General features: G+C 45.1%; 1 protein-coding gene across 1 annotated transcript in view; it reads right to left on the minus strand.

Moving 5' to 3' along the window:
* The window catches only part of VPS53 (VPS53 GARP complex subunit), a 64603-nt gene that overhangs the window by 7493 nt on the left and 30723 nt on the right, over positions 1–26387 (minus strand). Inside the window, exons 12-18 of the mRNA XM_014953328.1 lie at positions 24967–25068; positions 21458–21552; positions 15952–16194; positions 14347–14494; positions 13317–13399; positions 9692–9770; positions 4315–4463 (exon numbers count right to left, since the gene is read on the minus strand). Of these exons, the coding sequence (XP_014808814.1) occupies positions 4315–4463; positions 9692–9770; positions 13317–13399; positions 14347–14494; positions 15952–16194; positions 21458–21552; positions 24967–25068 (899 nt within the window). The remainder of the gene's footprint in view (positions 1–4314; positions 4464–9691; positions 9771–13316; positions 13400–14346; positions 14495–15951; positions 16195–21457; positions 21553–24966; positions 25069–26387) is intronic.

Genomic DNA, 26387 nt, shown 5'->3' on the forward strand with positions numbered 1-26387 from the left:
TTGTCTTCCTTCTGCTGCCTCCTTTTTAATGCACTCTGCTTCTTTCACACGGCTGCCTTTGGCTGAATGCCTACAAAGCTCACGTTTCCAAGACCTTGTCCATGACCTGGTGGCAGGTCTTTGATTTTAATGGCTCTGTCCTAAATTCATATAAGTCAGCCTGTTTTCTGTCCTTTAGATCGCGGTGCCGTTTATGGTGATGATCTAAATTCAGTGTGGTTTCCTCCTTGCATCTGTCAAGCGATTTGTTTCCTTCCCACGGAGCAAGGAGCATGGACAGCATCTTGTTTGTCCTGCCACCTGTTTTTCAAGCCAGGACATTTATTTTTCGCCCTTTCTCATGGAAGACTGACAAAAGCGTAACTCACGCGCAGAGCATGCCAAGCTGCTGAGCAAACTGAAAGAAATGGTTCAAGGAAGAGTCCTTCCAAGCGAAGGCTCCTTCCCTTCCCCTTCCCTCAGACACAGCCACGACCTCTCTCACTGAATCATCTTTTCCTGGAGAGGTGTCAAGGAGAACAACTTCAAACTACTCTTGAGAACCAGCTACTGGGCTGCCCCAAACAGCTTTGAATTTGGCCACCAGAGAAACAACCTTGGCAACAAAATATAAATAAGAGGAGGAAAACAAGCCCTGTCTCCTCTCACACCAAAGCATTACAGCAGAAATGTAACTTATCTGGTTTAAGAAGTCCATTTTTCAGGTGTGTGACTAATTCCCAGAGGGCAATTAGAGAGCTCCAAGCACAGCTGGAGCTGAGGTGATCCTATACAATGATCAATCGGTAGCAGCTCTGGATGCAGCAGCTCGTTACAAGCGGAAGAGTGCAAGAGATTAATTGCACCTTTGATCCTGCACGTAGGTCCAACTCTCCCTCCCTCTGTAAGGTCAGGCGTGGAGCTAATGCTCATGCTGCGTATGAGAAACAGGGCGAGCTGTTCCTTCTGCAGGGTGGCAGACCCGCAGCCAAAGGACCCCCTCCCCTCTTCTTTTTTAATCTTCTTTTCTATATAACCACATGGTCTCCCATAGGCAGCATTCTGTCTTGCATGAAACAATTCCCAGGCCCCTTCAGATGGCCACCCACAATCAATGCAGAAGGGTAAAGCGACCTTCCATCCCCACATGCCTGTTATTTCACGCTGCCTTATTGGAAACAGCTTCTCAACTCCAGCAGGACAGACAAGACAAACTGTAAGATCCAAGGGCTGCTCTGGGTTTGTTTTTTTTTTTTATTTGGACTAGCAGAGACCATCAAGAGCAGTTGCAGTGAACTGAAAAATTCACTTGAGTCTCTCGCCTCAGCTGGACTCAAGGCTTGGCTCCCTGAGCATGCAGCAGGCAATCCTGATGTGAATAATACGTGCGTATTCAACAGTAATGCTCTGCACGAGGTTTTGTACTCTAAATGCCTTTACTCCCTGCACATCCACAGAGCTAGACTGGCTGCCAGAATTCATTTACAGTTTCGGCTGTAAAACTGAATCCAGCAAACCCTCCATAGAAGCAGACAAATCCCCAGTGTAATAATAAAGCAGTGCAAGACAGATTAGGAACCTAAAGCACAGAAACCACAGCATCTGAGAGGCTCCCATCCAACGGGAGGGGCTCTGCCAAAGCCTGTGCTTTCCCAATCCCCTGCACTGATGATGCATCAAACGCAATGCCTTGCTGAGCAAAGCAGACAGAGATGCAACCACAGTCTGTCTGTCTGATGGGAGATGAGCTACTACAGGACATCACTCAGAGCATCCTGGTGTCACCGAGTCACCGCAGCTGAGAAGGGTGTTGCTTTACACCATCCCTCCAAGGCAGTGAGTGGCCCTTGCAAGGCTCAGCCCACGGCTTCAAAACCTCCAGCAGCCTCCTCATCACCATCTCCTTCCACCCAACTCCTCTCACTAAAAGCACGATGCAAAGGGCAGAGGAGCTGGGAGGATCCTGTGCAGATACCCACCACGCTCGGCTGTTGGAGATGGACCAGGCGCTCTCCTGGCGCAGGGGGAGAGCTGTTTGTTTTTCCTGTCTCTCGGTTCTAATCCCTTCCTCATTGAGGTCAGGTCACAGACTTCCCAAACACATCCCAGCGTAGCAGCCACGGCTTCACCACTGTGGGTTTTTGATTTCAAAGGATAAGGACCCCTCGAGGTGCAGTGAGAACAGAGCCCCTCGCCCTGCCTGCGAGTGCCTCCCGGAAAGCCGAATGCTTCTCACTATTTCAGGAGAGGGAGGGTTGCATATTGGTCAAAACAAAGCAGAAATGACAAATTAGGTTAGAGGATTGATGCAATTTCTGATGGCCATTTTTCTTCTTCCAGACTTGGCACAGATCCCTCAGTTTTAAATTTAGTGACTTTAGATGCCTTCTCCCCTGTGGTCCTGTAACTCAACACTAGTGCTTTATACAATCCATTAGAGCTGAGAAGTGGCCGGCAGTTCAAAAAGATACAGGCATTAACATGGGGGAAGCACAATGCCTGTTAAAAGGATTTTCAGTGTGTGGAGCACACAAAAGGCCAGGTATTTATATATGGCAGGCCAGCATATTCTATAAGAATTCAGAGCTCCAAAAATATAAATGTTTGTATGCATTAAAATGTCATAAGCATTTTAAGTCGATCAGTGCACCGTTACCACTGGGCTAACTCTCCTAAAAACCAGGTTGTACAGAAGGATTCTAAATATGATCTGATCTGGCAAAAACGATCTTTGGGAACCAAATTTTCCCTTCTACACTTGTTCCATGGTACACTGAATGCAGGACCTTGTCTTAATGTCAACAGGCTGTAGGTCAGAGCTGTGGTCGTATCAAAAAGCTTTGGAAGAGGAGCGGGAGTTTTGCAGGTCTCCGTGCTCTGCTCTGGAACAAGCTGTGATGAAGGCACTCAGCTTAGATGTGAACTTGCCTCAAATGTGAGAGCTGGGTATTTTATCTGGAGTTTACTTGGTATGTGCTTAGCAATAAAGTTAAAAGGGAGGCAACTAAGCCAAGGTATTAAGAGTGCGCCGTGAGCAGCTGAGTAAATGGGGGGTTTTATTTATCACCATGTTAGCGATATAAAATTCAAGCATAACCACATAGAAGGCTTAAGTGCAATAAATTTTCACTGAGACAGCATTTCAAACAGTGATTATGGGCAACGTCATAATATGATTTATCAGTAACTGCTCCTTAATGCAAACTAATGAGTACCCTGAGATAGAAAGGGGGAACGAAACTCTCAGGCCGGCCTCCCTGCTGCGACCCTAACGGTTCCCAGGAGAGCCTGCTGCATCCTTCCCTGCTCCAACTCCAGTCTCAAACCCACTCAGTAACTGCCAGGCCATACTGTTTATTTCAGGATGATTAGCTTATTACAGATGAATGAAACGTTAAGGTATTTTAGAGTGACACATGATAGGCACGGTACTGCTCCCGAGTCCACCAGCATAGTCACATGCAACACCAAAAGCAGCAGCTACAATTGGCAGAGTCCTCCCGAGGGTTTTTCTTGGGCCACTGGCATGCAGAGCTCAGCTGGCCACAGGCAAGCGGGGAAGAGTGCAAAGGATCTTCCCAAAGAACTGACTTTTTGTTTCAGACACATAGCTTCAAAGTTTGGAGCTCCAGGAGATGCTGGAGAGCTGTACCCTCAACCCCGAATCCAGAGGCAAAGGGGCATTTCTGTCTCATCTTCCAGTTCTTTCACGCTGCTCAGCTTTAACTGACTTGTCAGGAAGACACTTGTAATATCCCCCCCAAATCTGAATGTGTATTTCCTCTCCTTACTGAACTACTTTGGCACAGAAAAGCAGCTTTTAGATTTTAAGACCCTCCTTACAGTGCTATAGCTATTATAAAAGTTATTTTGAGGCGAAGCACCAAATCTCTCACTATCTGGAAGCATCGCAGCCTCTTATCACTGGAAGGAAAGTAGTTTCCCATAGCAAGAGTCGTGCTTCAGATATTCAAAGCCTTTTAAAGATGTCCAAGCCAAAACCTTCTGTACCTGGCAGACAGGAGACCGTGATCATCATGATATTTTATGAGCTGGTTTAGGCATGTAAGGAAGCACCAATCAATACAAATATCTGAGAAAATCTGTCTCAGCAGCAAACTTGAGATAAGAAACTGAAGTATTTTTTAACCTTGCCAGCAGCTGCTGGTGTTTGCCCCCCACCTCCCCCTGTGGTCTCCTTAGATGGAGAGGGTCTTCACCCCAACACTAACAGCCACCGATGCTGCACGCTGGGAAGAAAACAGATTATCATGTACAGACAGACTGGTGAGAACCAGAGACCCCCATAAACTCTGTGCCACGTCGGTAACTTACTTTGCAAATTTTATACAGAACTGAGTGAAATACTTTCTCGTGGAGGCCAGGTTGTCACGGATGATGGGGACGTTCTGTTTAATGTGGAGAATGACTGAGGTGACATAAGGACTCTGGTCACCAACGTGTTCCACGTTCTGCCACTGCATCTGCACAAAGGGGAAAAAACAACCAAAGAGACTGTTTAATTCATTAAGATTCAAGCAATAGGTGAGGAAAACTGTACACACTTCCTGCCAAAAGATCTCTAAGGAATCATCAAGTGACTGCCTCTGCAATTTGCCACCAAGGTCAACTTCTTCGTCACTATATTGACTGAGCAAAAACCCTTCCACAACAAGATACAAAGAAAACCCAGAATAGCCCTTTTTGCACCAAAGAGATTGTGACCAGTAACCCACACAAACGGGGACCACTAGGATTAAAGAGGCTTTTGGAGCACGCCAGACTGCCTTCATATTTAACAGTTTCCAGTTTGCCGGGATGAAGTGCCCATATAAATCCTGATTATAGGCATTTGAGAAAATATCTGCAAGCTTGCAAAGTCTGGATTCCTGTATGGCAGCCAAGACTTTAATACTGGTGAGGCTGATGACAGATAGATGGAAGAGGTAGAAATAGTCTTAAAGTCCAAAGAGCTCTACACCAGCGTAGCTCACACTGAAAGCACTTCTGGTGTACAAAGCCAGGATGCCAACTTCAGCTCATCCCAAATACACATTTTAAAAAAAAAAAAAATTAAACAAGAAGAGTTACTCAACCTGCCATTTTGTTTTCATTTGCCGTCAGCAGAAATGCAACGGAACAGCCCCTGTGAGCCAGATGTGAGACTCCCTTGACTTTCTCTGAGCCTTATTTGCAGTGCATGGGGAGTACACAGAATAATTCATGTGGAAAAATAAAAAAAAAAAGAGAACGTAATTTTGGCCTGACCAAACACCCGTGTATAAAACAAAGTCTCACTGAGGAACACAAGCATCCAGAAAAGCTCTCTTAGCTCTGGTACAGTCCAGAGACTACACAGTCTGCAACGTGCTCCAACTAGCTGTTGGGAGATGCAGGTCCTCTTGCTGAAGATGAAGCAGGAGGAAAATGGGTATGAAATCAGGATAGAAAACTGGGCTTTTTCTTTTGAGGGTGTGTTTCCCTCAAACTTGCTTTCTCAAGTTCTGGATTTTGCATGTAAAGTTTTTTATTCCTGATTTTAATTTAATTACAGCTACTTTGTCCCCTGCAGCCCAACCAAAATTCCAACCAAACATCATGCAGCCTAACTGACTAAATGGGCAAGAGAAGCCAAATTCTTTGCAAAACCACAGTGTCTGAGAGTCTACACGTGTCCTACCAAAGCTGGCCTTATTTAAACCAACCAACCAAAACCCCAACCCGCTCATCTCACATCACCCCGGTAGCTAAAAGGGAAATCTGTCTCATCACCTCCTCCACAGGTTTTCATTCCATCCTGCCTCCATTTGGAAGATTGCTTAAGAGACAACCACTTTTTCTGCTCCTCATGGGACTTGTCATACCTGAAGAAAACTCTTGGTCCCTGTCTCCCTGATGGACTCACACATTCCTGGTGCTGGCCCTCCTCGATAGACAGCGATCCCCAACCAACAGACCATCCCCACGCAGCGGGAACGGCCAGAAAGTGGGACGGGACTGCTGAGTTGAATTATTACAACAACAATAAAACAGTAGCTTTTTCATTTTGCTGGTCTTCATTCCAACAGCAATACTTTACAACCAAACTTTTAAAGCACGAACAGTAAAAATAGCCCTTTTGTGTGTGTATGTGGGTGTGTTTCACCCAAAAAAAAAAACCAACCCAGTAGCTGCAATGAAAGACATAGTACACATACTGAAAAGTCATCAAAAGAAATATGAGCCCAACTCTTCTGGTAAAGCTTTGTTCCTGTCATTTCAAATTTATTCCTCTTTTTCCCTCATCCTATGTTTTTCTTGGGATATCCACATAGTTTACATACACAAGCTGAAAATGAGCCCAAAGAACAGGAGCAGCGAGGCCTCGCGCTCGCTGGCCAGAGGGAGAAGCCCAGCAGAGGGGGTGACCAGCAGCAGCCAAAAGGCACCTGCACGCCCTGAGGACACAGGACAAGGGGCACAAACTGGAACACAGGAATTTCCGTCTCAACATGAGGAAAATCTTCTTTATTGTGAGCATGACGGAGCACTGAACAGGCTGCCCAGAGAGATTGGGGAGTCTCCTTTTCTGGAGACATTCATATCCCCCCTGGACGTGTTTGTGTCCAATCTACTCTGGGTGACCCTACTTTGGCAAGGGGTTGGACTAGACAATCTCTGAAGGTCCCTTCCTGGTTTGGACTAGACCATCTCTGAAGGTCCCTTCCAACCCCCACCAATCTGTGATGTGGCCACCTGTGTGGTTGCAACCTGGCTTTGAAGACCTGGTGCTGCTTTCCAGAGCTGTTTATCCCAACAAAAAACACAGGACCATCAAGATTTGAGGGTGCTTTCTTAAAAAGGGGAGGAGAAGAGAGAAACCCTGAGCGTAACTGGGGTGGTCTGGCACATCACAAGAGCTGCACTACCTTCTGGGCATAGTGGGCACCCAAGAGTGGTCCTGAGTCTGCCCAGCTGTGGGTCCCCATGTGCCCTGTGTCCCCAGAGAGCTGGGAATGGGGTGGCAGGGCCAAAACAGGAACTTCCAGGTGTCCTTCCTCCATGTCCAGCTCTGACACGGGTCTCTAGCAAGAAGGGTTGCTTCATGATTTAACGAAGGGTGAATTGTTCTCCAAGTCTCCCCCATTATTACAGGCTCCAGACTGGGCACAGGGGGAATCCCTAAATCCCAGGCCAGCACCTGGACCTTGTGTGGCTCCTGCAGGACGAGGTGGGAGGGAAAGGCAAGGTGGTGGGTGCTGCAGGCAGCAGATGTTGCTGCCTCCACCGTTTTCTGACAGGGGTTTTGGTTCGCGCCATTGCCTGCTGCACCTTGTGTGACGGCTATAACGCACTCACGCTGACTTTTAATTAGCAGCTGGCAGCTCTGATTGCTCTGCTCTTGGGGCTTTCGTTGTACGTATTGGAGAGATTATTAGAGCTCTGTGTTTAAGCGCTTGCTGTTGTCCACTCAGTTGTACGGGAGTGGGAAATTGCAGCTGTGCCAAAAGGTTTTAGCAAAATGTAAAAAACCAGCAAGCGGTCGAGATGAGTCACTAAAATGTCCCCCAGCCCCACTTACAAGCACAGTTTTACATATAAATCGATGCTTAATTCGGCAAGTAAATCAAACCTTACCCAGAGCAATCCATAAACTTAATTGGGGCAAAAATATCCCATGTAGATTAGCAGTTCCCTCATCCCAACAATTAAAAATGAAGCACAACAGGCAATTTAAGCGCCTGCTCCGGATCAGTACAACACATTCACGGTGCTTTGTTATCCAGAACAGAACAACAAGGGTTTATGGCAAATTCCTATCCCATCCCACATCCCAGCTCCCCGTCCTACAGCCGCGTTTAATCATTCTACACCTGCTGTAACGTTTGAGTAAAGATTATCACCTACACATTTTGTAATATGGGGCCTTCCTGTCATTTACCATTTCTTCCAGAACACACAAGGTAAAGAACTGGGGAAACTGAGCACCGGTCCCAGCTGAAAGCAATATTCACGATGCAGTTTTCTGGGTTAAATCTCTTGAAGTGGCCTGCAGCCAAAGTGGATTTAGGGTTTAAGTATTTCTTAATTTACCTCTATAGTTACTGAATATTTTTGCAAGGGGAAAAAAAAAAAAAAAAAAGTCAGACTCCAACAAAGGACTGGGAATGTTGAATCTTGGAGGACACCAGAATGAAGTAAATGAAAAGAAACTAAACAAAGGAAGAATCTTAATGGAGTAGGGGTCTTGAGGCAGACATGCCTTCCCAGTGCAGGAAAACTGGGATAGATCAGGCACACAGTCTTTATTCCTTTCATAAAGACTGAAATTTCACATGTCCAAATACTAACTCTGCATTTAAATAATTATATGCATTTCTCATTCAACTGTCAGAGCAATAACCCAGCCCCTAAGGAAAGGGAGGAGGAGGGTGATGGAAAAAAAAAAATCTCTTTCACCAAACCCAAGTCTAGTAAAAATCACATAAAAGCGACTCTGTCTGATGCAAATAGTGGCATGTGTGCACAAGTGACAAGTATTTATTTAGCTAATTTCATAACACTTAACTTGTTTATATATCATCAGTCCCATCACATGTGCTGCATTTTACCAGTGTTCCAAAGACAAAAATAAATGGCCTACCAGCTGCTGCTTTCTCAAGGTTGTGGTTTACTTGGGTATAAACAGCCAGAGCTAAGTGATTCAAATACTACTACGCTGCGTACCTTCAGGAGATCTAAGGAACTGACACGGCACACACACACACACCACCTGAACTGCAGAGCCTTCCTAATGGTGTTATTTTACTGGGGGAAAAAAAAAGAAATCCTCTGTTCATTTGGAACATGTACAAGCTCTATTACCAGCTGCATTCCACTTCAAATATTAGCTGGGGGTGGCGGGGCTAGTTACAGCTGGAACACATCATAAAGCAGAGAGCTATTAAAATTCATGGCAGCGAGACAGTGTGTTGATCCTACAAAAATGGAGCTCTATGTTTAATATTTCTAATTAAAAAAAAAAAAAAAAAAAAAAAAAAAAAAAAAAAAAAAAAAAAAAAAAAAAAAAAGTTCAATCCACTTTTGTTGTCTTCACCTCTGTCTAAAGCAGTCTGGGTTTTCACAATAGTTTGGCAAGAAAACACAGCTCTGCATTTCAAACGTATAAAAGCCAGCAGTGTAACTGCAACAAAATCCTTAAGCACTAATCACATGGGCCTCTCCAGGAATGGCTCCATATGTCCTTGAGAGGATCACAGAAGCAATAGGGCTCAATCTCAATTCCCTATTACCCTTTGAGTACCTCCATTTAACGGCCACAAACAAGCAGGCTGGTAAAACTTGTCAAAGATCACAGAGAGGATAGCACATGAGAAGGCGTATTTGAAATTTCATGCTAACAAAAGTTTTCCCAATTTTAAAGGCTCTCACAGGCATTACGAGTGGAAAGAGAAAGCCTTAGATGCTTACAGAAAGTCTTTTATTATCCATGTGTTTTATCACGCTGCAAAAGACTGAAAGTTCTAAGCTGAATGATAGGAGTTTTTGGAGTTAAGGCTATATTTATAACTACAGCAATTGCTGCTCTAAGAAGCAAGAAGAAATCAATATATGGCTAAGTCTCAAGGCAGCATAAAAAGATATATCAATAGTCAAATCAAGCCAGCGAAGCAAAGAAGAACTCCACAAGGGTCTTAAGGCTACTTCTTTCCAAAACAAGTCCATCCCCTACCTTGCTCATCGCAGTCAGGGCAGGGTCGCAGGCTGCATCCAGGTCCTGCACTAAGAGCTGAATGCTGTTGGAGATCACACTGCAAAAAAAAAAAACAAAACACAACACAAAACAAGCATGAGTTTTAGAACAGTCCTCAGCAGCAAAGCACAGCGCCAGAACCAGCTTCTCTGACTGCAAAAGGTGACAGTGGGGTTATGGTGTGAACACACACACATAGATCTGTACTAAAAAGAAGCCAGGAAGTTCTGCATGCTGCTCATCAGGGAGCTACACAATGGGCTTTAACGCAGAGAGGACATTTTTAGAGTTGACCTTTCTCTGTTTTGACACATAGAAGGGGCTGGAGATCAAAGGTGTCAAATGGGGGAACCCCTCACCCACCTATCATCAGGAAGAGGAGAAACCCCCGAGTACCGAGCTCAGCCCAGGTTTGGCTTCAAATTTAATCCAGTCTGCATAAAACTAACATTTTATCATCTCTCCACTTATTCACAGTCAATATTCTACTACTCACAGAAACTTGAAAAGAGAGTTTTAAAAAAGCACATCTGTATGAGTTCTGACTGTGCCTCCCACTTGAGAAGATCAAGGCAGATGTCTTATTTACACTATGTCTAGGATCGCCGCCATCCATTGTTTGAGTTTCTCAGAGACATACACCAGACTAAAAGACTCATTAGTCAAACACGTTTCCCTCCCTCCTTTTTTTTTTTTTAAACAGCATGATATTGCCCTGGAGATGTATTTGATGCCACCATATTACGATGCGCGTAAAGGTGCAACTGATCCTAAAACAACAGCCGGGAAACACTGACTCGGACCACCCTCGAGGGCACAGAACCCAGTGCTTGTATTACAGACAACTTCTGCTAGAAGTAGTAAGGGATTGTTTCACTAAGTAAGTGCCGTTTTTTAAAAACAGTGTAAACTTTAAATCTGCCACAGATGCCTGTTTACAACTTCAGGATTATATGTGTAAGAAGTGGATTTTACTTTTGCTCTTTCTCGTGATGGTAGCACAGATGGGAACCACAGATCTATAAGAAATCTGACCAATGCTTCCTCAAACCATCTTTTCTCGCCCTTGTTTTCTTTGTGAAGTTCTGGACACTACTCAAGAGTACCAAGTTGTGGGCACTACTACTTTTTCAGTCTCCACCTCCCTCTTAATTCTGCTGCTGGGATCTGGGAGCTGTTCTGCACCGCAACCCACAGAGGTTGTTCGTTCCCTTTCCACCACGTAAAGACTGGAACAGGAGGCCAAGCAAAAGACTGTTCCTTCAAAGCAATTAATTTGTTTGTAAAGACAACCTCAACCAAAATTAGTTGGAAAAATTAGCATGGGAGATGAAGCGACTACTGGCTTCAGGTTACATCCTCTGAAACTTGCATTGGGATAAAAAAAGCCTGTGACCATTTCTGCTGGTGCCTCTGCTGGGCACTACAGGATTTACTCCCCTGGGGGATGCCACCGGCTCAGGCCATGCCAAGGGAGACTGAAATAAGTGTCTCCTGGGCACGGCTGACTCCTGCAGGCACCTGCTGGCACTGACCTGCAGGGAAGAGTTGTGGTTTAGCATCAAAACAAAACGCAACCCTCTAGGTGGAAGGAGAGTGGCTGCATCATTTGTCTCCACACATCAGGAGTGTCTGGAGCTGGGTCACCAAGGACAGGCTCTTGCCTAAAAACCTCAAGATTGCAAACAGGGAAAGAAACCTATTTGTCTATATTTCAAAACAATCACACCCGCTGCAGAGGGGTAACGGCGAGTGTGTTGCAAATGCAAAGCATCGTGACACACCAAGAGGGTTTAGATCCTGGTTCTGCAAGAAGCCACTTCCAACCTTTGCCCCAGGCAGCACGTTAATGGTACTTCAGTGGCGGTTAGTGAATCCCCACACGATCCCTGATGGATGCACAGAAGCTGAAGGCAGGGAAGCTGAGGCCACAAATGAACAGTACGGTTCTAACAGAGCCTGGAAAGCTCAACACTTCAAGAGGTCTCTGCCCGCTGCCCACAGTCTCACAACAGACCAACAGGGCAGGGGGTGGCAATCACGGATTTCTGGATTTACACATTAATTTTTCTTCCGTTGAGCTTCAAGAAGAGCTCATTACCTTTCCCATATTTCCCAAAGAAAATACTTTGCCACCCCAGGGGTAAAACTCCACAAGTCAATCGCTTTATACACATTTGGGTGTATACCCAAATATATACACATTTGGTTCTGCACTCTCCTTTCTGTGAAAGAAGAAACACTTTCCAGAGTGTGTAAGCAGCAACGTTTTATCACTTTCTTTATGACCATGCCTAACAAGACATCAAATCCCAGAAGAAACACCGTGTTTGATGTTGAAGGAGCAAACGCCAGGGAGAGGTTTATAGCTATGACTTACACTGACAGAAGACTGGACAAAGCTCTACGCTGGAACAGACTGAAAGTCAATTAAAAAGCCTTTGTTACAAGATATATCAGGGCTGTCAGTTTAAGTTTAAAGCTGTCCAAAACAGCAAACGCAAACTATACGTTTAAACAATTTCCAAAACACATCACGTTGGCTGCCTACGACCAATCACCTCGTGAGGCAGCGACTCAAGGTAGCTGGCTCCTGCTGGACAGGTCACCAGAAAACATAAAACTCACCCTCAGCTTGTCCAGGTTAAGAAAATCCCATCATATGGTGTATTTTATTTCTACTCCCCAGCTACCTTGTTTGCTTTGGCTTAGGGGACACAGCAACCCCAGCTTTCAGTCAGGGATTCACTCTTAAAAAGGTCTGAGAAATATCAAAAGGGAAGGGAGTCTCCGCAGCCTGGAACGGAGCCCGAGACCACGTGAAATACCTGGATGGAGATTCAGTGGGATCCTGCCCACTGGAGCAAGGGAGGAGGAATCACAGGAAGGAAACCTTCTGAAAACATCTCACTGCTATCTGGGCTGAACCTTAGTTTTAGGGAAAAGGAGAGCTGGTGATAGGGATTATTTTCCCAGCTTTGCCAAGGTTTTCTTTTGCCTGATGTGAGGCAAAACAATTATTTTTTTGCGTCGATTTCCTTCTCTCACAAAAAATTCAATCTGTTTGTCAGTGGTGGAGAGGATGTTAGAGGGGAGTATTTTTAGCATCGTTACGTGAAAAGTTATTTTAATGAATGATAATCTTCTCTCAATTATAATGTAAGATTGGATCAGTCTTTTATGTCATCTGAAACGAGGTTTGATCATTCTGACAAGGCTGCTGATTAACAGTGGGAAGTTAAAGCAGGAAGGAATGTACTGAAATAGCTTCCTTTCTTGAAATGTAACAGCCACCTCACAGAGCTGCCAAGATGCAAATGATGTTTCAAATGGAAACTCACTATTTCCTTTCCCCTTTCCAGTGCTCTTGTTCCTTTGGCTGGGACGATGGGGAATAACTACATCTCAAGCCTGTGCTATTGCTCCTCTTGGACTAGCCAAAGGATGACCATTCCTTCACCAGGGAAATGCCTATGCCTGAGCTGTGTTGTATCTGGGTGGGTCCTACGGCACTGGGATGTTGGGCTTGCATTACTCCAGCACCATCTGGCTGACAAACTCGGATGTTTGATATATTCTGGGAGGATGCATCTGCTGAACATACATGCTAAAAGTGTCCATTTCTCCCGTCAGGTTGATTCTCTCCACCAGACTTGCATCCACTTTTTCTTTGAGTTTCTCTTCCAGCTGTTAGGAAACAAAAGAAGGAACAGAAAGATCAGATTTCTTACTGGAAATGACCATTCTTGAAAACTTATGTCCTGGAAAAGCCAGCTGCTTAAAATCTAATCTGTGCTCAGACTATATCCAAAATTCAGCCAGGGAGCAACGGAAATCTCTCCTTGTTGGACACCCTAGAAACATTGCCAGGATGGCCTATGGTGGCACTGTGTCCTCAAAGAAGTAACCTCCAAGGTCATTTATGCAACTCTAGCGTGACGTGCTAATGGATGAGCTTAACACCATGGCACCTGTCCTGCGAATAAAGATGTTTTCCAACACCCTGTCTGTGCCCAAACTGCAGAGGAGGATTGCCAGTTCTAGTGGTGGAGAGGCCTTTGGTTTGTTATGGCCAAACATCACAGCTCATCTACTAACCAAAGGCATCTCAAAAGCACCTGAATGTAAGAAGCACTGTGGCTGCAAAGCCGACCAGCAGAAATACCTTCTCTCTTCACTCCACCTTGCCCCAGTATTTCATGCAAGTGTTTTCCCAAACCTATTCTGAATTACTGTTTTTTTTTCTTGTTTTTATAAAAGGGAGATCACAAACCGTGAGAAAAGTCTTTTTTTAATAAAAAATTGGTTCCCAGTCCAAAACAAATTATGTAACAAGTATAAAAGGAGAGCATCCAAAACCGATGCCGCAAAGCAGGATTACAAGCAAATTACTTTTCTCAGGTGGAAATGGCAAAATCAATACTTTTTTTCTTTGAAATATAGATTTAATAATGCAGAGCTCAATAATCAACAGGCTGCTATGTGGATCAGACGCTACTGTGGATATTTTAGTATTTCTGACTCCTCCAGTCTCCACGGCAGCCTGCCCCTGAGAGGGAGCAGCTCAGCATTTGGTGAGAGAAGAGGGGGAGCTGCTGGGGGCCAGCTCGGAGGCGGCGCGGAGGAAGGCTCACCTGCTGGGTGGTGGCCAGGCAGTACTCCGCGGTGCTGAGGATGCTGCAAATGAGGCAAAGTTCTTCTAAAGTAAACTTGGCCACTTCAGAGCCTTCTTTTTCTTTCAGCAAACTAGTGATGGTGAGCCCCCCGCTGCTGCTGGTTGTCCTGGGGAAAAAAAAAAGAAGACAAAACCTGTAAGATTTAGCGTACAGACAGGCACGCCGCAAAATCTCTGCTAGATTTCAATGCCATAAAAAGCCCATATGACCACAAAGTCCAATGCCCTGTGCACCACAGGTTAGTGCCATCCTGTATCAAACCCACAACTGCTATTCTAGTCAAGGAAGATCTTTTAGAAAGGCAAACTCGATATGAAGTCCTCAGGCAGAGGACAGTCCCCCATTCACAGCGTGGTAGATTAGGATTCAAGTGGAATATACCTTTCCCCAGCTAACTTCACCTTCACTGCCAGTTACTCAAAATCTAATTAAAGATTACAGAAAAAAATCTCAGTAAATATCAGGCAGCTTGTCATATTTATCTTCTCAGTACTAAACAGATGTCAACATGCATTTGAAACTTTGCTAACCTGCTTTAAAAACTGATGATATCAACACAGTAAATTATAGAAGATGCGGCTCCTTTCCACCCTCTTCCAGTGATTAACGACTGTGTATCAACAAAGAAAGACTCAGAACAGTTTAGAGTCAGGAAATTCCCTACCTCTCAACTCTTTATAATCCAAATCCATTAAAAAAATAGGACAGTGATATTTATCTTGGACAGCAAAAATGGAGCACACAAAAAAAATGTGTATAAAGAATGCAACTGAGGTCTGATGGAGAACGCACATTAAATTTATCTTTCCACTTGTCTGGATGTAACCTTCTCCCCTTCCATCTGTAAAAGATTTTACTGGTTTCAGAAATTCATTCTGCTGCTCCCGGGTTTACAAGGGAAACAAACTGAAGATGGCAGATAGCATACAGAATTATCTGCTGTTAAGGTTGGTGATATCTCCAGGAGCTCCTTTAGCCTGTACACTTACCCATATCGGTGCAAACCCATAACAATTTCCTTTCTTTTCACTGGATTTACATCTATATATTTTATTCATACATATATAAAATCTCACAGAGCTGAGGGAGTTACAGGTAAGCCCTTCAGCATCACACAAATAAACCACCTTGATTATAAATTATGATACGTATAACGTTGAGCTAAGGCAGCTGAGAATCACAGTATGACTTTTGTTACCCAAGTGGCAGCGTAAGTGCAACTCAAAGCCAGACCTCTCTGAAGAGGCTTGGGCTGGCATTTCAAAAGGAACTTCAAGAAACTGTAAATCTGACTGCTAATCAAAGCCAAATATGAAGCTATCCTCCAGGGGCCCTTAAAACAAAAACAGTGCCGTGACTGTCCGTTTGGTCTCTTGCTGTTTCTCAGTGCAACAAACCAAATTTTTGAGAAAATCCTGAAGTAAATGCAGTCACGCTGCTGCTACATGGTTTCTTTGACAGTGAAACATAAACATTCACAAGTATGTATTTATTAATTATCTTTACAAAGCATCTGCTCCTCACTGGAATGTTTCACCAGACGGTGCTGGAAGAGAAACTCACTTGGGCAGGTTTCCAGACAGAATTTTCCAGGCGTATTCCCGGAGGTACTTCTGGAATATGGTGGTCAGGGCTATCATGGGCTCCCCAGTGCTGAGCTGGGAGCACTGGACCATGCACTTCTTGTAGTAGACAAAGAGGTCGGCGCAGCTGGGCAGGACGGCTCCTCCTTCGTCCACATTGGGCTTGGGGGGACCTTGAGCCTTGAAGTCGGCCACAAACCTGTCAATAAGTTCGCCGAGATTTCTGATATGGGGGAACAATAGAAAGATATTTTAGCATGTTGGGGAAGGAATCAGAGGGAAGAGAGAGAACAACACTTAAAACCAGATGCCCCATCTTGTGACACCAGCAAACACACTCAGATTTCAGCAGTCGGTTATTCCAGCCCTCCCTTATCTCCGCCCTCACAGCACAAAGCTCATCCCATAACGAGGACTGGGCCGATGAGTAACGACCTTTTGTACTCCAAAGTTTTAGTGGCAGCTTCAATCTGTTCTCCAGTCACATATAAAAGCTCACAAGTCTGCCAGGAGGGGGGTTCAGCACATTTGATGCAAGTGCATAAAGCTTATGCTCAAGTTTCATTCCTGGCACCCGCAAAAGGAACAGTTGGGCTTCCCATATCAGCAGCCTCCGGAGCAGACCTCGGGGAATATGGCTTTTAAAGGGATGTGCTCAGAACGGTGTGCCATTTGCCATTTCTTGGTCCCATTTGGATACCACCTGGTTTTGCACAACTTCACACATTCTTTAAAGAAGTTTTATTTAGCGTTGAGCGCAAAGTGCACTTCCTACTTAAAACTCCTTCTAAAAGCACAAAAAGCCTTCCTATTGTCCCAAGTGATTCATTATAACCTCGTCCTTACTCAAATATTTCGGTTTTTAGGCAACAACAAACCTGACTCCACCGTTTCATCACGACAAAAAGGCTTTTTAGCATGGCAGAGGGCCAGAACCATCAGTACAGGACCAAAGAAGTCTTCTGATCTTGGGGAGTTCCTCTGGTCCAACTCCTCCAGAGAGAGCACATCCGTGTCAGGAACAGAGACCAGGAACACTGGAGCTCAGCTAATTGCAGTAACCTCTGCCAGATTAACTCAATTACTGCAATAAACCTCCTCCCCCAGACACACAGATGCACGCACCCTTCCACAGGGAAGTTTGGCTTTTGAGGAATATATAGACATTTTGGATCACAGCGGGGCACTCTGCTGACCAAAAGGAGTTGGGAAGTTCCTCTATTTTATATTCCCATTTTCACTATGGTCTTGGCTCCGCTTCACCCAGCTCTTCCCTTCCCACTGCTCAGCCCTCACTGCTGAGGCTCTAATGGCTGTGATGAGCCATGATCCAGGGTACCCAAGTAGAAAGTCAAATCTTCAGGAGGAGAACAGGAAAAGGAAGAACTTGAAATGTAACTCCCACAAGAAATTGAACTATCATTTAAAAAAAAAAAAAAGAAAAGGCATTACTTTATAGTTAATATATCATCATCATTTTTCAGCAAAAGAGTTATTTGACGGAATTGCAATGCTGTCCACAGAGAGAAAAACTCTTACTTTTTTTAAGAGCTCCAAGTTAAAATGTTAATTTTCTGCCAGCTCTCAGGGCACCCAGCACATGACCAGAATTCATGAAAAGAGACTACATTAGGATCTCCTGGATGGAGATCACCACCAGCACTACAGCTGGGACTCTTTCCTACATTCTCACTTACCTCTGCCAGTGAAAGGGGGAAAAGCCTGACAGCGATGAAAACTTTTCCCCAGTTTCTGCCTTTTCCTTCTTTTCACGTTGTGAAAGAGAAAAACCCACTCTGGTTCCAGTCTACCAAAGAATTCAACACTCTGCACGAGTAGAAAACGTGACCTGGCTCTTCCCCAATGAACTTACAGATCGCTGCCCCGAAATGGATGAGCTCCTACTGTGGGTGACCGCTGGGCCAAAGTAATCTACAGAAACGTACAGCCTCACCACCAGCACTACAGCTGGGACTCTTTCCTACATTCTCACTTACCTCTGCCAGTGAAAGGGGGAAAAGCCTGACAGCGATGAAAACTTTTCCCCAGTTTCTGCCCTTTCCTTCTTTTCACGTTGTGAAAGAGAAAAACCCACTCTGGTTCCAGTCTACCAAAGAATTCAACACTCTGCACGAGTAGAAAACGTGACCTGGCTCTTCCCCAATGAACTTACAGATCGCTGCCCCGAAATGGATGAGCTCCTACTGTGGGTGACCGCTGGGCCAAAGTAATCTACAGAAACGTGCTTGCAATATCAGGGTTTTAAATCATGAGGCAAGGTTCTTTGGCTTAAGCCAGGCTCATAGGCTATTGCAAAGACAAGTAGCCCCTTTTTTTCATGCTTATTGCTTGCTGCTTTGAGTACTTTACATAGCTCTGATTCCACGTACACGCACAGTTCCTCGGCTTTGTTACAAGAACTGTAAAAACATCAGGCTGCTCAACTGATGTGATAAATCTCTGCACTGGCACGAGCAATTGAATGCTGAACCAAAGCATTGATTGTATTCGACCACAGCGAAGCAAAACGTACCTCCCCCCCCCCGGAGCTGTGGGGGAGCCAAACAGATGCTGCTGCAGGAGGGCTCACACGTGCTACGAGCTGTGGCATTCCTTCAGGTTCTCAAGAAAAGCAGACGTGGTTTGCTCCTTGTCAAAAGCCCCACTAAATTAAACAGCTGCATTTCCACCTCTGCATCTGTGCTTTGCTCCATCCGGGCGACAAAGCGGAGCTTTCTGAGCATCCATCAGCCACTTCGGTGGGTTTTTCTTTTCCTTCTCTCGGTCTCAAGACGCAGCCAGGAATGTCAATGGCTTTTGTTTCTTTATGCTTACTCCACATGTTCTTCCCTTCTCCGAGGCAAAGTGAAATGTAGCTACATTTTCCCCATCCCCCAAGGTCTTGTCAAATGGGACGCACGAGCAAACGCAGCTGTCCAAAGGAGCTGGGGGAGCAGCGCTAGAGCTTCACGCTCATTCTGACCCCAACCTGGACAAACTGCCCCTCAAAGGACTGGTACAAGTAAAACATCAGGATATTGTGCACTAAGGGAGCTAATATATTATTAATGCACACCTCGCTCGATGTCAATCAAACTTTCGCATTAGTCTCAGTTGGCCCCAGTATAATACAAAGGCTTCAACCTCTGTGTGGTACGATGGGAGCACAAAGAGTTTGGCAGAAAAAACTACTGGGAGATGAAACACGAAGAAGGCAGGAGAGGTACAGAAAATGAACATTTTCTCTATGTAGAGTCTGCAAAAAAGCTCAAAGCAAATTCTCTGGTAGCACAAGTGTGGTATTTCCTAACAGTAGCATATTTATTGCGAGCAAAAACTCTCCAAATCTAACCAAGAGAAAATATGAAATTGAAAGAGAATTTTACTTTGGTTCTTAAATCCTTTCATTCCTATGCTCCTCTTCCTTTATTTTTTCCACTCAACCTCTTCAGTGGTTTTTCTGCATCTCTGGCAATCAGGAGAGGAACCAGGCAGCTGCCCAGCAGCAGGAGAGAAGAGGATGGCACTCAGTAAGTCAGTCTGTTCAGCGAGGTGAACAGCTGGTGTCTGTTGGGTGCTGGGGAAGGGAAATGGCACTGAGACACCTGGACCACTTGTAGGATAGTTTCCACAGATTGGGGATTTTTGGCTGCGAACGCCACAAAATGCCAGTTTTCCGAACAATCTGGGCGCACACGTGCATTTTAGCACAATTAACCACGGCTCTGCAGACTCTCAGCCCTGACAGAGCCCTTCCTTTACTCCATCCAAACGGCTTCGCTCGCGTGTGTCCGCTCCTGTGGCTCCAACAGACCACAAAGAAGAGCTAAAGACACACGTCCCAAAGGGGCAGAAATGAAATCTGCTTCACTGTTAAGAAACCTGATATCTACACTGCAGCTAAGGGTGGAGAGCAGCATCTTTAAGGTCTTTTTTTTGGGTGTCTCCTCTTAAATCGCTACAGATTTTGGCACTGTGTTTCTTTAAATGGGTATGGAAACAGTTTCTCGGGAGAAAAAGTCCAGGCTGCTTTCTGCCATAGACTGAAGGCAACAATGAAGAACTGTCACACCACTCTTACTATTCAGAGCCCAAACATATAATTAATTATCTAAGCAACTCCTCGTTTTCAGACATCAGCAACAGATTCCTCAAAAGTTCAATCGAAGGGGGAAGAAGAGAGAAAAATCATAAAGGAAAGCAGTTTTTGGCAGACAGGGGCAGCATGGGGAATACTGTGGCAGTTTTCCTTTGAACTCCTTGCAGCCTGTGGCTATAAAGCTAATATAAAACATCTCAGGATTGTAAAGGAAAAGGAGAGGAAAAAAAAAAGGCAACTGAAAGGGCTAGGAGCGCAGTGGGTAGAATTACCAAAATGGGGATTAAAATGGCCCCTACTGAGAAGGGAAGAAATATTCAAAGAAGTCAGTGCTCAGTTTGCTGAGGGCAGGGGGTGGAAATATCTGTTTCTCTTTGTTATACTGCAGAGTGGAACCTAAACCCAGCAGGACAGACCATTGTGCAAGGTTTCACTATTTCTTTTTTAAGCATAAAAGGTTGAGGGGACATGGGAAACCGTTTTGAAGAGGGCTATCTTGGAGTTTGGACAAAATGAGGACACCACGACCCTCAAGACATGCCCAATCTCATGTGTAAGTCCTTGAAAGGCAGAAGGGCACAGACAGATGAGTTACATGAGGCAGGTGCCCCTTCTCCTTTCCAGCCACTAACCTGCACTAAAAGACTCTACTGAACTTCTCCAACTATCTCCTCTCCCCGTGGGCACTGCAGTTGTTACAGAGATGTTACTTAAATCCTGGTGAGAATCAAGGTGCACAAGAAAGTGTGGCGAGAGCTCTACAAACTTCTGAGAGCTCTAAGCTGAAAGCTCCTTTCATTCAAGTTATTTTGCTGCAAGTCAAAGAGGAAGACAAAGAAGGGTTCCAGGGATTAAAGGCCCTAACAAAGTCCCAATCTGCCAGTGATGATAACGTTATCTTACAGCCAGCTCATCTACGGCAGCTTTCATCTACGGATCTCAAATAACTTATTTCTATAAAGCAAATCTTGAAATTCCTCTGCCACGAAGCCACATGAGGATTTTACAGAAAAAGCAAACCTACTATTTGTGGAAGACGTTGGAGATGAAAGAAAGGCGTATGTCTGCAGCGGGAATTGCAGAGGCAACAGAAGCAATTTCTGAAACACTAAGCCTCTTCCACAGAAAGGCAGCGGGCGTCGTTCCTGCGAGCCTTTGCAATTACAGATGAAACCAACACCCACAGCCCTCTGAATGCTCATTTTTGCCCAAGCAAAGGCCCTACTCATTCTGACTTTCTTGAACCACGAACGCGGCTCCTTATAAAATCAGAAAGCAGACTTTCAAGAAATTAATTTTCTGCAGCTTGAGTACAGAACCTGGAACAACCCAACCGTAACACACATTCAAAAGCAAACAAACCCAAAAGAGCAGGCTGGTTACTCACTTGTCCTGGGACTCGATATACACATAAAGGTGAGGCTCAAAGCACTTGGAAACAATGCCATGAAAAGGATTGTCGGGGGCCTTTGGCTTCTTTGGCTGTAAGAAAACATTCAGAGTGTTGGTTTCAAACCTGCCCTGTAAGACCTGGAGGAAACAGTAACGCAACAGCAGAGAGGGATCCAAGTCTTTAGAAATATTACAACAAACCAATTTACTGTCAAAAAATCAAAGGCATGAAATCAACAGTATACATGACGTCAGTGTGTCCAAGTCCTCCCTTGCTCGTACACAGCTGTTTGTATTCCAAGGAATTATCTTTTCACCTGTAAAATACTCTTATCCTTAAAGAGAAGACTGCTGCATGCTAACAGATTTCAGTAGAAGCATCTTAATGCAGTTTGTAAATAAAACCTAGCGGCACCCTTCCAATGCTAACAAGGCTCCACCAGTCACCTCTGAAATGAAATGCAGCAGTTATTTGGAAGCAACATTTTAAAATCCCTACATTTTAGAACATTAAGGTTAATAACTCAAAGTTACAGACCTCATCTGGATGAATTTTATTTAGATATACAGAACGTAATTACCGGAGGAGCTGGAATTATGCAGGCAACATTATGGGACTGCTTTCACTGTGAAACACATTTCTGGGGATGCAAAGACTTCTATTTTAAAATCACATTTAGAGCATTAAGCACGTACGCCATTTGGGAGTCATCTGGTTTACTCTCAGTTTAGTTTAGCACCGCACTCTACACAGTGGCCAAATACATCTCCCTGAAGCCACCGGGACTACTCATACACTTGAATTTGTGCATGTTTAAGTACCAGCCCGGGCAGGGTCTTTAAGCTCATTTTTGCCCTACAGCTAGACTTTATTATTATTATTTTTCACTTGTAGACAACTTTTCTTGTTGCTTTCCGGCAAGCTGACAATTTTTCACTGCCTGCAAAGAAGGCTGCAGTGACTCTGGAATGGAATTCTTGCCTCTCTCCACAAAAAGCCAGGATCAGCTCCCAGCCAATGAAGATATGAATTTTTCCAGCTGATTTTTTTTTTAGCATAAGAAAAGCAAAACAAGAGAGCCTAAAGGACTTACTCTCTACGTCTTTTGCAGAAATGGTAGAGAATGACAAGGCAAGCATTTCACAGGAATAATTAAGACTCAAAGACACAATGAACACTAACATATGGCTGCAAACCTAACGTGAGCAAAGGGTTTTATGGAGACCAGACCACCTCTATGAGACTGGCTTCATTAACCTTCTCACTAAGAGCATGACTGGAGAATGCAAGTTTTTACAGCTTTGGGAGAGAGCCACCAGGCAGCATTCTCCACCCCAGCCCCTGTGCCAGCGCCTGCCCGTTCCTGCCGGATGCGCACGCTCATCGGAGCCGGGAGAAAAACAATAGGTGGTAATTACAGAAACCTGCCAGTCGCCAGGTCTCCAGGATGGCAGCACCAACACAAGGTTGCAGATTCATGATGTTTACGATTTACCAGGCTGGAAGAGCCAACTCCTAGTGCAGGACTGGTTTTCTATGCGCGCCCGTGTGTGTCTCTGCATCATGCTGCTCCCAGCATGTCTGGTGGAGAGAATCCTAAATCTTTTAACAGTAGCAGCGAAGCTGTATTTCTGAGCGTGCAATCCTGTCCAAAAGCTGCAGATGTTTAAGCTATTTCCTCCTTGAGTTTGATGGAAATAATAAAAGGTTACTGTTGTCACAGTAAGGAGGTCTGCAGCTGGCCCAGTTTCCTTTCATTACTATCCAAAGTAAACAGATTAAATCGAACTGCTAGTATCACTAAAAGAGGTTCTTTTTTAACATGGATTCCCCCCCACCCCCCCAAACTCTTGTGCTCCCTCTTACACTCCCAAGTGTCTTGAATTCTCAGGACTAGTGCCTTGGAAGAGCTGTACCACTCAAAACTCTTCATCTTCAACTCTTCCTGTCCCTTCTCCAGCTAGCGACAGCAGATGAGACCTCCAGCATGAACTCACCAGCACTAACCACCAGCTGCTGGCGCTTTGAAACCGAAATATTGGAGCCTACAGAGCTCGCCTTTGGCAGACAGGGAGCTGCAGGGCAGCTGCAGCAGAGTCCAGCACGGGGTTGTGAGCATTAACACAGGGTGTACCCAGAAAGAGAAGGCAACCTCACCGCAAATGGCATTTCAAGAGATAGCTCAATGGATGGCTTCGTACCACCCTCCCCACGTACATGGAGCAGAGCAGTTCCTTTCTCAGAAACACCTGAACTGCTTCTGGCCAGGGCAGCACATTCCACTATTTACTAAAACCAGCCCTAAACAGCCTAAAATGGTTTTGCAATTTATCTCTTCGCTTGTCTTCTTGCACTACTGACTTCTCCAAGGATGTCCTCTCAGCCCAGCCCTGTGCATCAGAGCCAACCTTCCCCCAGCCTTCACGGACAGTGGAAAACAAGCTCTTCACACAAAATACACCCCACAGGCATCTCCTCAAAGTTCCCAATCTTTGTCTCCCAGATCACTGATAAAGTCTGGCCAACTCCAACTGTCCAAGTTGCATTTTAAAGGGAAGAGAGCAAAACTTTGGTTAATCATTCTATTTCAGGACTTCTTCAGCGGGCGGAAGGCAGAGGGGCTGCCCCACTTGAGTGCAAATCAGGAGGGGCTGCAGTGCATCAAACCACGCTGGTGGAGAGCTGCCACCCCATAAACTCCCCGAGGGCATGGAATAGGTCCTAGGGTGATCCATCAGGACACCACCTGTAAATGCCCCATTTGCAGGGCTGTAAACTCAAGGAACAAAGAGACCTTCCCCAAGCAACTTACAATTGAACACTTAGAAAACATCCATCTGGAGAGTAAAAAATACAGGGCTTACAGGCTTTGATACTGGTGCCAATTAAAACAATTGCATTTACTATTCACTCCTTTAATGTTTGCAGAGGGCTTTGGAAACCCAGTGCTTTTATAAGTGGGTAGGTGTTGCCGACTTTGCAGAGGTAATGGATGAAAACACAGAGATAAAAATCCCACAAGTGACATATTTGGAGTGAGAAATCTAAAACAGGCACTTGAGAGTTCAATGAGTTTCCTGGTGACTCTGGACTTCGTTTGCATGGCTGATGAAGCAAAATACGAATTGCAACTGTTTGTAGTGGGAGCTTCTTCTGGCATCTGAAAATCTTACTGTGCTACTTCATCTTCTTTGACAGAAATCCTGTAGTTACATTTGAGCCGTTGCTGTATGGGCTAGAACAGAATCCAACTCACTCTCACGTGGCGTGATTGTCTCCGCACTATTAACTGAAATAAAGATTGCTTTGGTTTCAGTGAAGTCAGCCAGAGCAAACCATGGTCGTACTGGGAGCCTCTGTGCTGCACAGAGGATCAAAACTGCGCTAAATTAATTGCTGTGAAAACAAACCTTTCAAATCAATGTGATGGGAGAGGCTTAGGCCCCACTAGAGATTTTGACTGAGAGACCTTCACTGAGGACTGGAGAACTTCAAAGACTTACTTTGTCTGTATCGCTTTTCTCGATCACAATCTCATCTGTCTCTGTCCCAGTTTCATCCTCCAGAAATGGGTTGGTGGAGGGAGGTGGCACTTCTGGCTTCTTCTGTTAAAAGAGAGAAAGCTCCTTTGAGAACAGTCTGTTTTGTCCCCTCTGGCACTCAGCTGCATCCATGTTTTGTGTTACTAAGTCCCTCAAAGCACCGTATAGAAGTTTCATCTTCTCCAAGCACGGAGGTGACTGCAGAGCACCAGCAGTGCCTCTCCATCATGGTTAGAGCCCAGTCCCTCCTGCTGCAGGGGCAGAGGCTGGTTCCCTCTCCACTGCTCCAGCAGCACAGTTCATCTTCAGCTCCCTCTTACAGCCCACTCTTGCACCCCATGCTTGCCCGCTCTGCCTGAATCGCACCAAATTTCCACCCTCTCAAACCACACATCCCAAAGCACATGGTCTACACCAGGAGGACCCATGGTGGTAGGTCCAAAAATTCTGCAGCCACAGTAAATCCCGCCTGACTGCTCATCCCCACTGTGCATTCACCAGATAGTCATTTAATTATGGCCTTCATTTTGCATATAAAAGAGGTCGGATGATGACAGCCAGTGTGCCATACCCTTTAGGCAGCTCAGAAAGGGGGACAGAGAGGATTTTCTTTTATTTCAAGCCACATCCTCCCCTTCTGCTTTTCTCAGTTCTAACAGCTTCTGTGCCTGCCGCCTCCAAATGGGTAACAGCCCAGCGAAGCCAATGTAATTAAAGCTGTAAATTTTGCATGAAATTTGTCAGAAAAATAAAGCCGTATTCTTGAGAGATCTAAATTCAGCCAGGAGGAAAACCTTACAGGGCTTCCCTTTTTAATTAGCGGCACCTACTGATCCACAGCAAATTATAAGTGGGTCCAGCAGGCGTGCCTTGCAGGCTGGATTATCACATCCAAGTAGGCTTCAAGACACCAGCTGGACAGAGACACTGACCTCAAACTGGTGGCTTCTGAGCCACACGTGGACTTTGTGCTCCCAGGGCACTTGGCTGGCAGAGCTCCTGGCTGAGATTTCAGGCAGAAAAAAGCCCAGAGATGACCCCAAGAGATATTCACTGAGCTGTTTCTCTTGGCACTGCCTTTACAATCTACCAAGTGAGACACAGCAAAGGAGAAGCTACCAACGCCCCTGGGAGCAAGACTAACACAACAGACAATGTGGGACTGAAAGCTGGTACCATGCGGTGAACATGTGGTAACTAGAAACACAGAGAAGAAGGGACTTTTAGTTATAACGTGTCATCGACACGCAGAGAACAACCATTATAATGCAGTCACCCTGCCATAATTACTTTGTGGTTCTCCACAGCAATGTGGCTTCAGCTGCAAAACAGCACAGGGTCCAGAAGAACCAAAAAAGTACACAATCAGCCTTTCCTGCTAG

Source organism: Calidris pugnax, unplaced genomic scaffold, assembly GCF_001431845.1.
Source record: "Calidris pugnax isolate Ruff unplaced genomic scaffold, ASM143184v1 scaffold133, whole genome shotgun sequence".
In the NCBI taxonomy this organism is placed as follows: domain Eukaryota; kingdom Metazoa; phylum Chordata; class Aves; order Charadriiformes; family Scolopacidae; genus Calidris; species Calidris pugnax.